The sequence below is a fragment of the Panthera tigris genome, chromosome B4 (assembly GCF_018350195.1).
Source record: "Panthera tigris isolate Pti1 chromosome B4, P.tigris_Pti1_mat1.1, whole genome shotgun sequence".
Lineage (NCBI taxonomy): Eukaryota > Metazoa > Chordata > Mammalia > Carnivora > Felidae > Panthera > Panthera tigris.
Window position 1 is genome coordinate 54520751 of NC_056666.1, and position 13769 is coordinate 54534519.

Below are 13769 nucleotides of genomic sequence, written 5' to 3' on the forward strand. Positions count from 1 at the left end.
AATAAATCCTAAAAGCTCACAGTTATTAGGTTCTTAGTGCTCTATTTCATAAAATATTTAGCACATTAGGTGTCATATTTTTCCTTCTAACCTAATTAGGACCAAAAGAAGTGTAAAGAAACAATGGTGAACGTGATGGACAAAGTCCAAACTGCTTTCAGTATCCCAGCAAAACCATTTGCTAATTCCTCAAGAATCCTTAAGTTTCTTAAGGAATGACTAAAGTAAATTAAACATTTCAACTGGTCCTAAATGTCTCAGAAATCTTAGGGGAGCAAACATAAGGCTATTTCCTCAGAAATGGAGGAGTTAAAAAAGAAAAAAAAAAACACCAGAATTTCTGGCAAAGTGGAGCAGCAAGATTAAAAAGATTTGTATTCACATCCTATGAACTGCTAGTGAAAGCAAACAGAAATTTGGACTTGACATATCCCTTCTCTTTATTTTCTCTCCAACTTTTCAGTCGTGATACAGTTCAAATTATTACTCTTTTTCAGTGTTAAAGAAGTACAGTATTAGAAAGCAATGTTCTCCACATTCATCCATTGAATAAGAGAGCAGTTAGGACATGACAGTTTCAATAAAATGGGAAAAACCAAGGAACCAGGGCTACCTGGAGATATGGCTGATGCCAGGTCTGAGAGGAAATATGCAAACTGAGCATGGAGTAACTTCACAAAAAAGCAAGGAGTCAAAAACTATGGGATGAAGAAAAAAGATTCAGGAGCCAACTTGAAGAGATGCTCACTGCTCAAAGATGGGGCTATTTCAGCACAAAAAACAATAATATGGATTAAGATCTATCAAATACGCTAGATACTCGTAGGTTTATAATGATACTTAAAAAAACAAAAAAGATCTTATTGACCACCTTTGGAGAATGCTAAGAAAACAACTCTCTGACAACTGGGAAAGAATGGGAAACAATTCTCAACCTGCAAAGGTTTATATGGAAAAAGTTCTTTATAGAAAATGCCTAGCTAATAAAAGAAGGAGTGACAGAAGGAGAAATCACCACTTTGGAAGCCCCTAATTAGAGCTGTTACTTAAAGGCAGGCAATAATCATCAGTGGCTTTAAAGCCAATAGATGAAAAGGGGACAAAGAACTTGATAATAACAGAACAAGCAGTTATCACCTGAACCCACTGACCAAACTTAACATCACACAAAATAACCAGGTTATGATGTACCTCCTACTTATGCCATGGGGAATAAAGTCTTGAAAAAGAAAAGACCAAATACAGTCACGCTTTTAAGTCTAACTAAAAATAACAAGTTAAACAATATCACAAGAAGGTTATCAGAAAAACCAGAATGTAGCAAACTAGAAAAAGACCCTAGTTTCAATAAAAAAATTAAATTTGCATGGGGAAACAAATAAAAAATAAGGGGAATCTACAGAGAGATCAATAAAATACAACATAATGCATGAATTTATTCTGGACTGTGATTTTAAAAAAGAAAAGTAAGATTTGATGAGACAAAGGAATGTGAATTTGTTTGTTTTGTTGTTTGTTTATTCTTGAGAGAGAGAGACAGACAGACAGAGAGCAAGTGGGGCAGGGGCAGAGAGAAAAGGAGACACAGAATCCGAAGCAGGCTCCAGGCTTTGAGTTGTCAGCACAGAGCCCAACACGGGGTTCGAACCCAAGAACTGTGAGATCATGACCGGAACCAAAGTCAGATGCCCAAACGAGCCACCCAGGTGGCCCAAAATGTGAATATTTTTTAATGTTTTAATTTTTGAAAGAGAAAGAGAGAGAGAGAACGAGCAGGGCAAGGGCAGAGAAAGGGAGACCGAGGATCCAAAGAAGGTCCACACTGTCAGCACAGAGCCCGATGGCAGTCTCAAACCCACAAACCCTGAGATCATAACCTGAGCCGAAGTCAGACACTTAACCAACTGAGTCACACAGACACCCATTTACTTGATGATTTTAATGAATCAATATTAAATTGTTTTAGGTATGATAATGCCATTGCAATTATTTTTTTTCTGATATATATTAAAGGAGTTACAACTAAAATGATATGATATCTGGGAACTGTTTCAAATGAATAAACCAAGGGGAGGAGGCAGGGAAAATTCCAGGTATATAATTGAAAAAGGATTGGTCATATGTTGATAAATGTTAAAGGTGGTTAATGGGTACTTACAGTTTTATTATGATTCTACTTTTCTGCACTTTAAAAAATTTCAATAACATCCTTTTTAAAAAAGAATAGTTGGGAAATGCTTATTCAACAGATGAAAGTAAGAGAGTCCATTCCGAAACCAAAAAGATTCCATAGGGACAGGTTATCTTGTTAGTAGTGCACCATTTATATTTAATAATATTGTATAATTAGGAATTCTTATTTACTATTTTCTAATAGATAATATAAAACAGCTCAGCTGATGTTTACTGTAAAGTGCCAGATAGTAGATATTATTAGGTTTTGTGGGCCATACAGTATCTATCACAACTATTTTGCCATTATTGTGTGAAAACACATAAATGAACGAGCACTGTTGTGTTCCAATAAAACTTTACAGACTTCCTTATAATTTTCACACTTCACAAAGTGTTATTCTTTTAACTTTTTTTTAACCATTTAAAAATATAAAAACCAGGGCGCCTGGGTGGTTCAGTTGGTTGGGCATCCAACTCTTGATTTCAGCCCAGGTCATGACCCCAGGGCTGTGGAATCAAGCCCTGTGTCAGGCTCCGTGCTAAGTGTGGAGACTGCCTAAGATTCTCTCTGTCTCTCCCTGTGCCCCTCCCTTGCTCATGCTCTCTCTCTCTCTCAAATAAACCAAATTAAATTAAAATATATAAATATAAATGTAAAAACCATTCTTAGCTCACAGACCATATAAAAATAGGTAGTAGACTAGAACTGGCCCATCAACAGTACTTTGTAACTCTTGATATAGTTATTAGCTTATAATTTTATAACCAATTCAATTGTAACCAAGGCTCCTACTTTAGTGAAGAGTTTGGATTTTAAAAAAAGGGCGTGCCTAGGTGGCTCAGTTGGTTAAGCATCCAACTCTTGGTTTCAGCTCAGGTCATGATCTTTTTCACGGGATTGAGCCCCACTTCAGACTCTGTGCTAAGAGCATGGAGCCTGCTTGAGATTCTCTCTCCGCCCCTCTCCCAAACAGGCATTCACACTCTCTCTCTCTCAAAATAAATAAACTTTAAAAACAAATCAAAAAAAAAAAAGAACCACAGAAGCATACCTTAGGACTAGAAGCATTTAACATGGTAGCTGAAATTCCTAATTGTTTTAAAACCATTAACTGGTCTTCCATAAGAGAGATCAATGGGCAAATCACAAGGGTAAAACCTAAAAGAGAAAGTATCTACTTTAAATTTTATACTACCTCCAGAATGAGTTTCAACCACTCACCTGAGGGCATCACAACATCAATATACTACCTATTTTTTTAGCCTCATTAATAGAGGAGATAGATATAAATAAATGATCATTAGTCAAATAAGCAGATATAAGATTAGACAGAAATCTCTTCCCTCATTTGTTACTATAAAGATAAAAATAGATATGATTGTGAATTTTTACTTTACTATCATTTTTAACAATCAGTACTGGTAACCTTAGCAAAATAACATAAATCAAGTCAAGTAGTAAGCAGTTATATCAGAAAAAAGTTATTCCAAAGTTTCCAAAGAAAACATAAGCAACCCGTATAATTAAGAATGATAGTTACAAGACTATTCTTCCACTTACTGTACCAGATTAATATATGCCACATAGAAACCAGTGAACAGTTTATTGACTGGATGAAATTCTGATAGTGTCCCCTTTCTCTTATTATTGAAATTGTGCACAGCTGTAAGAGCTATTCTACATTATTAAAATCACTGACCTTATGTTTCTATAGTTTGTTCCTTAAAATAAACCAGAGAGCAGACCAATTAAAAAATATACCAGATTCGGACTTTATCAGGGATTTTGACATCTCAAATAGTCTCTCTGCTGTATTTTCATATTCTCCCTCATCAATGATAACTTCACATTACATTTAAACACGGGCAAGCCTCTCTCATCTTTGAAAAACCCTGGACACCTAATTTAGGGTCCCCTCTTTTTCCCTTCACAGCAATTCTTTCCAAAGAATGTCCTATTCACTACCTCCCCTTCCTCAACTCATCTTCCCTCTCTCTCCATTCCCATGTAAATTATGTCTCCAAATGTAACCTATTTCAGTGAACAATTTGTCCCAGCCTAGAATTTGGGCAACATTCTATACTATCCCTTCTCCTACCCCAAATCGAATGAATACCAAGTCCTACTGAATCTACCTCCTAATTATTTCTGGAATTCCTCCATCTTCTAAACCACAATTCTGGCAAGTCTCTTACCTATATAAAACCCTTCAATGGTTTCCCACTCATCTAAGGAAATTTTTATAATATCTTTCAAGACTCTTTCCATGTGCCTTGCCCCTCACTGCCTGCCACACTGAAATTCTTCCAGATTATTGATACTCCCTACCATGCATGTTCTTACTTTTGGGCTCTCAGAAATACTGCTCCCCTGCGTGAACATTCTTCCTTCCTCTCCTGTCTATCTTTGCCTACTTATCCTTCAGCTTTCAGCTCAAATGCCACTTCCTCAGGACAGCCTTCTCTGGACAGTCCCTAGACCAGATCTTTGCACTGACTTAATTCCCTATTAACACCTTTCTCATGGGACACCTGGGTGGCTCAGTTGGTTAAGTGTCCAACTCACAGTTTGTGAGTTCAAGCCCTGCGTTGGGCTCTGTGCTGACAGCTCAGAGCCTGGAGCCTGCTTTGGATTCAGTGTCTCCCTTTCTCTCTGCCCCTTCCCTGCTCGTGCTCTCTCTCTCTCTCTCTCTCTCTCTCAAAATAAATTAATTAATTAATTAAATTAAAAAATTAATTAATTTGGGGCGTCTGGGTGGCTTGGTCGGTTAAGCGTCCGACTTCGGCTCAGGTCATGATCTCACGGTCCGTGAGTTCAAGCCCCGCGTCAGGCTCTGTGCTGACAGCTCAGAGCCTGGAGCCTGTTTCAGATTCTGTGTCTCCCTCTCTCTGTGCTCCTCACCTGTTCATGCTTTGTCTCTCTCTGTCTCAAAAATAAATAAACATTAAAAAAAAATTTTTTTTAATTAATTAATTAATTAATTAAAATAAAAAAACCTTTATCACAAAACTTTTATTGCAATTGCCTACAATTACCTCTATTTTCTAGTCCAGGCATCAATAAACTAAGAACTAGCTACTTGTTTGAGTAAATAAAGTTTTAATAGAATACAGGCATATCCATTTGTTTCCATGCTGTCTATGGCTACTTTTGTACCACAATGGCAGAGTTCAGTAGTTGCCACAGAGACCATATGAACCACACCTATCACATTTACTGACTGCCTCTCTAAAGGTAAGTTTGCTGACCCCTATCTATACCACTGCTAGTCCCCAAAGAGCAACCCAGTACCTGGGAGCTTGTTAGAAATGCAAGATCTTGGGTCTCACACAAACTCAGAATCTGCATGTCAATCATGTCACCAGTAATCCTTACACACATTATAGTTTGAGAAAGTTCTGCTTTACACTATGAGCTCGGTGAAAACAAGAACCTTGCCCATTTTGCTCACTACTGTTATCTCCAGTGCCTAACACCCCTAGCTGACACTCAATAAAGATCTGGGACTAGACTCCAGGTCTATAGATTCCTTTTCTAGTACTTTTTGTCCCACAACATGTTTTTTAATTATGTTTGAAGAACCATATAAAAGAACCAATTCTGCTCAAAGTCTTTAACATTCCCTCTTTAAGTGAACCTTTTAAAATGTCTATTAACATTAAGATAAATGAAATTAAAAATGCACTTGATTTATACATAAGTATGGTTAGAAATTATTTTTTTTAAGACTTAAAAGAGAAATTCCTTGGGGTGCCTGGGTGGCTCAGTCGGTTGAATGTCCGACTTTGGCTCAGGTCATGATCTCATGGTTCATGAGTTCAAGTCCACGTCAGGATCTGTGCTGACAGCTTGGAGCCTGGAGCCTGTTTCAGATTCTGTGTCTCCCTCTCTCTGCCCCTCCCCCACTCGTGCTCTGTGTGTCTCTCTCTCTCAAAAATAAATAAACATTTTAAAAAAAGAGAGAAATTCCTTTGTTCAACTTAAAACGAATCTTTATTAATACATACCATCTGAACATAATGCTGGTAACTGGTAGCATAAGCTCTTTCCACCTCCTGTAGGCATAACAAGAAATACCTCCTTTCCAGACATTGTTACATTAATAGTTTCAAGCTGAAGCAGTCTGAACCTCTGCAGTTTAAAGACATTTTGCAGAACCTCTTTAACTTTACCAGACCAGGGAAAATCTAGACAAAAAATAATAATAAAACAATAATAATAATAATAATAATAAGCCAAATATATTAGAATTATTTAGGATTATAAATGCAATACAAACGTAAATGGCAGCTTTTATATTAGAGAAAAGCAGTTAAGAATTTATGTAAGTTTTAATATTACTGACAATTTAACCTTTATACTGACAATTTTGAGATTAGTTTAACTCCGAAGCTTAGGCAAAAAGATTTAATGATATATAGTAAGAAACAATCCATCAGAAAAAAATGAAAACATTTGTCAGTTGAGAATTAACCTACACAGAAGAGGAAGGTCCTTGACCAGGCATTTGAAAACCAGTCTGATTGTTGATCAAGGAATTCATAGTATCATAAAAATCTCAAATACCGTCAAGTTAACAATTATGCGGAGTTTTTTATGTAAATATCTTGTTTAGAAGCAAATCCCCTGAAAAGCAAGGGCTACAAAAGCAGTGTTACGAACTCCAGTATAAGTGATAGTTCATGATAAACATGAGACTTGGCAAGATCTTGAATCAAGGAAGGTGTTCACTAGGGCAGGAAAATGAACTAGACTTTGGCAACTTTGAATTTTTTTTTAATTGTTTAACTTTTTTCTAATTAAAACTTAGAAAATTTAGTAAAAAATCTTCTTTTTCCAAGCATTGATTGATGCTGCTAGAACCATATTTGGAGGGGCACCTGAATGGGTCAGTCAGTTAAGCGTCCGATTTTGGCTCGGGTCATGATCTCATGGTTCGTGGGTTCAAGCCCTGCGTCAGGGCTCTGTGCTGACAGCTCAAAGCCTGGAGCCTGCTTCGGATTCTGTATCTCCTTCTCCTCTCTCTGTACCCCTCCCCCGCTCATGCTCTGTCTCTCTTTCTCTCTCAAAAATAAACATTAAAAAAATTTTTAAAAAACGAACCACATTTGGAAAAAATAATGAAGTGTGAATAATAAAAGCTTCATTCAAAAAGAACATGGGCAAAGAATGGTTTGCCTACTGGTTTCCCATGCACTTAAGGAACAGCCAGTTTCCCTTCCAAGTGCCTAGAAAGCACTGATCCAGGAACAATGATTTAACTCCTGTGTAAAGAAACAAGCAGAAACAAGACTAGCAAACAAAAACAGAGCAAACCTTCTTTATTCCAAGCAGCAGGTGAAGAATCCCATTCACTGCTTTCCCCAGCATCAGAATCCTCAAAATGCTGCTTTATTTGGTTTGTTAGGATGTTCTTTTTCTGAATAAGCTCTTGTTGCTTTTCCAGAAGTTCCTGAATTTGAATGTCTACTGCATGTAGCTCATTGGTTACAGACTCCAATTCTTCAGTTAGAGCTATGAGGAAGGAAAAAAAGATGCAATAATTAATTAGTTTTAGGTATCTCTGTTGATTTTTGGCTATTCCTCACCATCAGAAATACAGACAAACTTACAGTAGTAGAGTAAGGTGGTTAAGAGCATGTGTGCTGGAGTCACATAGACCTAAATTTTAGGTCCTCCTCTTAGCTCAGGCTAAGCACTAAACCAAGCCTCAATTTCCCCATCTGTACAAGGGGACAATATCTAGCTTTCATAGTATTGTTTTAAAGAATTAAGTGAGATAATATATGGAAAGTTTTAACATAGTAACTGGCACATAGTTATGCATTTAATAAATGATCATTACTATATTTACTGTGTTGTAGGGCAGTGGTCCAACAGTCTCCTAAGTCATTTAAGTGACCAAACTTTGAAACAAAAGGAAGCTTTTTTTTTTGCTAATTTGAATCCAAGGTAGTTAACATATAATGCAATAATGGTTTCAAGAGTAGAATTTAGTGATTCATCACTTACATATAACACCCAGTGCTCATCACAACAAGTGCTCTATTTAATGCCCATCACTCATTCAGCTCATTGCCCCACCCACCTCCCCTCCAGTAACCCGCAGTTTATTCTGTGTATTTGAAAGTCTCTTATGATTTGCCTTCCTCTCTGTTTTTATCTTATTTTTCCTTCCCTTCCCCTATGTTCATCTGCTTGTTTCTTAAACACCACACATGAATGAAATCTTAATTTGTCTTTCTCTGACTTACTTCGCTTAGCATAATACACTCTAATTCCATCCATGTTGTTGTAAATGGCAAGATTTCATTCTTTTGATTGCCAATATTCCATTGTATATATATATACCACACCTACCTTATCCATTCATCAGTCGATGTACATTTGGGTTCTTTTCATAATTTGGCTATTGTTGATAGTGCTGCTATAAATACTGGTGTGTTGTGCTTCTTCAAATCAGCATTTTTGTATCCTTTGGATAAATACCTAGTAGTGCAATTGCTGGGTCATAGGGTAGCTCTATCTTCAATTTTTTGAGGAACCTTCATATTGTTTTCCAAAGTGGCTAGACCAGTCTGCATTCCCATCAACAGTGCAAAAGTGTTCCCCTTTCTCCATATCCTCACCAACATCTGTCGTCTCCTGAGTTGTTAATTTTAGCCATTCTGACAGGTTATGAAGTAGTATCTCATTGTGGTTTTGATTTGTATTTCCCTGATGATGAGTGATATTCACCCCATAACTACTTAGCTATTATTTCATGAAAACATATTTGGGTTCATATGTTGGCAAGATAAGGCGTTGGTGATTATAAACAAGCTGATGTAACAATTAAAAGAAAAATCGAGTGTGCTACTGGAATTGACATTATAAGTCCATCATCACTAATTTATAAAGCAGACTTAATGTACGATTCTAATCAATCCGAGTATTAAAGTCAAAGTGAGATTCCTTTTGACACCATACCAATAGAAACCAAAAATTTTTAAAGATGTCCTTGATGCTCTCTAAAACATCAGCCTGCTTTAATCAGTGTCCAGCTTTAATGCCCCAAATTTTCATAAGATGAAATCTCATGGCTATGATTTAAAATAGGATGTTATGGTGTTTTTGTATTATGTCAATACCAGAATTGCCTTCCCTGCATGATTCTGGTTAGGATTGGTCACAAGTGAACTCTGCTTCAGACCTGGAAGGTAAAAATGAAACAGCAGTCAGGTTTACATTCAGATGGCTGGCATAATGTCAGGTGCTGCTGGGGTTCATTCACATTGTCATGGATCTGCTGCTTCACCTTCCTGGCATAAAGCAGAACCCAATTCCACCAGCTCCTACTGAACCTCTTTGGGGCAGCAGCTTGGCCCATAGCTTCTTCAGCTTCCCTGAATCCCTGGCCATGTTCTTGTGCAATTTTCTATGGCAAGTGTACTAGCTCTTCTGCAGGGCACCAGCATCTGGAGTCAGAGCCTTGGAGGCGGTTACACAACCAACACAAGTCCAAGTGAAAGGCAGACAAGCTCCATTTTGTCCTCCTGGGTTTGAGCTCATCTTTACCCTCCCACACTCCATCTCCATCTTCCCGTTCCTACTGCTGGCACTGCTGACTTCAGGACTAGCAATGGACTGCTTAACCAGGCCCCATGATCATACAGGAACTGATCCCTACAATAAATCCCTTAAATCACTCATGATTCAGCTTCTCTGAGTGAACCCTAACCAATATCAAATGTTGTTCCAGAGGAAAAGAAACTTAAAAGCAGGTTCTCTAAATTGCTTCTATGCCACCTAGAATAGTCTCCGATCTGATTAGATTTAGGCATTAATGACCCTTGCCTGCAGTTCAATTGGTATTCCATGGCATGTAGTAGACAAAGTTATTTAGATTACAATCTAGACACCAGTAATTAAGTATCTAGAGAGGGAAAGGCTCTGGGTGACCAAGTGTTTGCTGTCACAGAATATTTCTGTTGAGAATAATGCGGTTGATTAGCCCCTCCTAAATATGCTGAAAAATCTGAGAGAAATGTAGGATCTGTATAAAGGAACCTCAAAGTCTCTATGATTGTCCCAGAAGAACCCCTTATCTCCTATAGGTACTGGGCCAAGACTACCGAATGTCAAAAGCCAATACAGGCTGAAAGTTAGACCTCTTGAGTCAGTTAGCTGAGTTGTGAATGGAAGGGAAAAGTTCTGCAAGGAAATTAAAAGTACTATTCCAGTAAACGTATGAAACGTAAGAAAGGAAAACAGCCTTAATGCTGATATGGAGAGAGGTTTAGTAATCCGAACAGAAGATCACACCAGCCACAACATTCCCCTAAGCCAAAGCCTAATCCAGAGCAAGGCCCTGACTCTCTTCAATTCTAGGAAGGCTGAGTGCTCACTTCGGCACATTTACTAAAATTCTACGAAAGCTCAGAAAGGTGAGGAAGGTGAAGAAAAGTTTGAAGCTAGTCGAGGTTGGTTTGCTAGGTTTAATCTCCATAACATAAAAGTGTTAAGCAGCAAGTGTTGATGTAGAAACACCAAGTTATCCAGAAGATTTAGCTAAAATAGTTAATTAAGGTGGCCACAAGAAACAACAGATTTTTATTGTAGCCTTCTACTGGAAGATGCCATGTAAGACTTTCATAGAGAGGAGAAGTCAATGCCTGGCTACAAAGCTTCTAAGAACAGACTGACTCTCTTGGTAGGATCTAAAGCAGCTGGTGACTTTAAGTTGAAGCCAATGCTCATTCATAATTCCAAAAATCATAGGGGCAAGAAGAATTATGCTAAATCTATTCTGCCTGTGTTCTATAAGCCTGAATCTATAATTATGCACATCTGTTTATAACGTGGGTTATATTTGAGCTCTATTTGAGCCCTAGGGCTCAGAAAAAAGATTTCTTTCATTGACAATGCACTGGTCACCCAAGAGCTCTGATGAAGATGTTTAAAGAGATTCATCTTGTTTTCATGCCTGATAACACAACATCCATCTGTAATTCGTGGGTCATTTACTTTCAAGTCTTATTATTTATAAAATACATTTCATAAGGCTATAGCTGCCACAGATAGGGATTGCTCTGATGGGTTTGGGTAAAATCAACTGAAAACCTCTGGAAAGGATTCATCACTCTAGATGCCATTCAGAAAATTCATGATCCATGGGAAAATGTCAAAATATCAACATTAATAGGAGTTTGGAAGCAGTTGATTCCAACCCTCATGGATGAAGGGCTCAAGATTTCAGTGGAGTAAGTCACTGCAGATGAGGTGGGAATAGCAAGAGAACTAGAATTAGAAGTGGAGCCTGGGACACCTAGGTGGCTCAGTGGGTTAAGCGTCCATCTCTTGGTTTCGGCTCAGGTCACAATCTCACGGTTCATGAGTTCAAGTGCTGCATTGGCTCTGTGTTGACAGTGTGGAGCCTGCTTGGGATTCTCTCTCTCTCTGTTCCTCCCCTGCTCATTCTTTCTCTCTCTCAAAATAAATAAATAAACTTAAAAAAAAAAAAAAGTGGAGCCTGAAGATGTGACTGAATTGCTGCCATCTCATGATAAAACTTTAACAGAAGTTAAATGAACAAAGAAAGTGGTTTCTTGACATGGAATCTACTCCCAGTGAAGATGCTGTGAAGATGGTTGAAAGGACAACCAAGGATTTAGAATATTACATAAACTTAGTTGATAGAGCAGTGACAAGTTTTGAGAGGACTGACTCCAATTCTGAAAGATGTTCTACTGTGGGTGAAATGCTATCACACATACAGAGAAATCATTCGTGAAAGGAAGAATCTATTAATGCAGCAAACTTAAGTGTTGTCTTATTTAAGAAATTGCCACAGCCACCCCACCCTTCAAAACCACCACCCTGATCAGTCAGAAGCCATCAACATTACAGCAAGACCCTCTACCAGCAAAAACATTACACTCACTGAAAGCTCAGATGATAGCTAGGATTTTTCAGCAATCAAGTATCTCTAATTAGGTATGAACATCATTGTTTGACGTTCTATTGCACACTTAGTAGAGAACAGTATAAACATAATGTTTATATGCACTGGACAACTAAAAAGTTCATTTGACTAGCTTTATTGTGATATTGACTTATTATTGCAGTGGTTGGAAACAAATCTGAAGATCTGAGGTATGCCTATATCACCAGAAATATGGTGGGAATATGTGAGGGAACAGATCCCAACGGTACTAAATCAGAGTGAATAGAATATTAAATGAAGCTAAATTCACTGATACAGACTCAATATGTAATTCTGGTTTAGTGCAGTAGTACAGTGGCCAGGAGTGGCTCTAATAATTTACTTCGTTGGTTGCCAGAAACCTGGCTCCAAAGATGAATTATTAGAAAGTTGAGATAGAATGACACAGGTGTAGATCTCAATGATACTGAAGGGCTAGAACTTTCTGGGTATACACTAAAGGAGGGGATCCAGAGGCTTCAGGAAAGGAGAATGCTACCCAGCTTCCCTGAGGAGCTCACAGTGACTGTTCTCTGTAAGCTAGGAATGACAGCGAGGGAAGTACTGCCTTTGAAGCAGATCAACAGAATCAATGAGAATAATGGACTTTCCAAGGTATGAGGGCTAATTCAGTTCACAACCAAAGAAAAGATATATGTGGTTGCTATAATAGGCAACAGAGCAGAAACAGTAATCAGAATAGTCTGATCCGCAGAGAACTCTGGCATTGGCTAGTTGATCATGATGTCCTTGAAACGGTTTACTTGATTTGAATATGCAGAATCCAAAGCCCTGATTCTGGTAAACTAAGTTTGACTTGAATCACTATAGAGTCAGAGTCTTTCAACCAGCTCCCAGAAAAGAACCAATTTATAGACCCAGAGTCCCCTGAATAGAGATTGGGACCCTGTGAGAAAAGACACAACTAAAAATTTATATAGTAAATCTTCTCACTAGTGTTCTCCAAAGAAACGTATCAGGGTAATTATGTATTGGGGAAAGGAAAATAGCTTCTCATAAATTACTGGACACTAACTCTGAATGGACAGTTCCTGGAAGACAAATGCCATGGTGATCCACCAGTCAAAACAGGGACTGGACTTATGCAAATCACGTGATCAATGCAGTTTTGCTCATGTCCATCATACAGTGGGCTCAGGAGATCCTCTAACCCATTCTATGGTTATTTCTCCAGTTCTAGATCATATTATCAGAATAGATACATTCAGCAATGGGCCAAATACATATATCAGTCCCCTCTTAGGAAAGACTAAGTGGAAGCCAGTATAACTGCCCTTACCTACCAAAACAATGAATAATGCTGTTTGTCCTATAGATCGGATTCTTGAGCCTAGGGATCAGGGTGGAAATGAGAGTGGCTCTTCTTACTATTACCACTTACTAGTGATCCACTAATAAAATGTTTGCTTCCCATCCCTGAAACTTTGAACCTTGTTGGCTTAGAGGTCTTATCAGGAAGGAATGCTTCTACCAGGGGAAAATGCAGTGGTTCCATTTAAACAGAAGTTGGTGGGATTGCAAACTGGTGTAGCCATTCTGGAGAATAGTATGGAGGCTCCTCAAGAACTACCCTATAACCCAGAAATTGCATTACTAGGTATTTACCCA

At 38.0% G+C, this 13769-nt stretch overlaps 1 protein-coding gene across 1 annotated transcript in view; it reads right to left on the minus strand.

The window, feature by feature from the left end:
• RECQL (RecQ like helicase) overlaps positions 1-13769 on the minus strand; it is a 58057-nt gene that overhangs the window by 27440 nt on the left and 16848 nt on the right. Inside the window, exons 3-5 of the mRNA XM_007084051.2 lie at positions 7493-7690; positions 6184-6363; positions 3228-3334 (exon numbers count right to left, since the gene is read on the minus strand). Of these exons, the coding sequence (XP_007084113.1) occupies positions 3228-3334; positions 6184-6363; positions 7493-7690 (485 nt within the window). The remainder of the gene's footprint in view (positions 1-3227; positions 3335-6183; positions 6364-7492; positions 7691-13769) is intronic.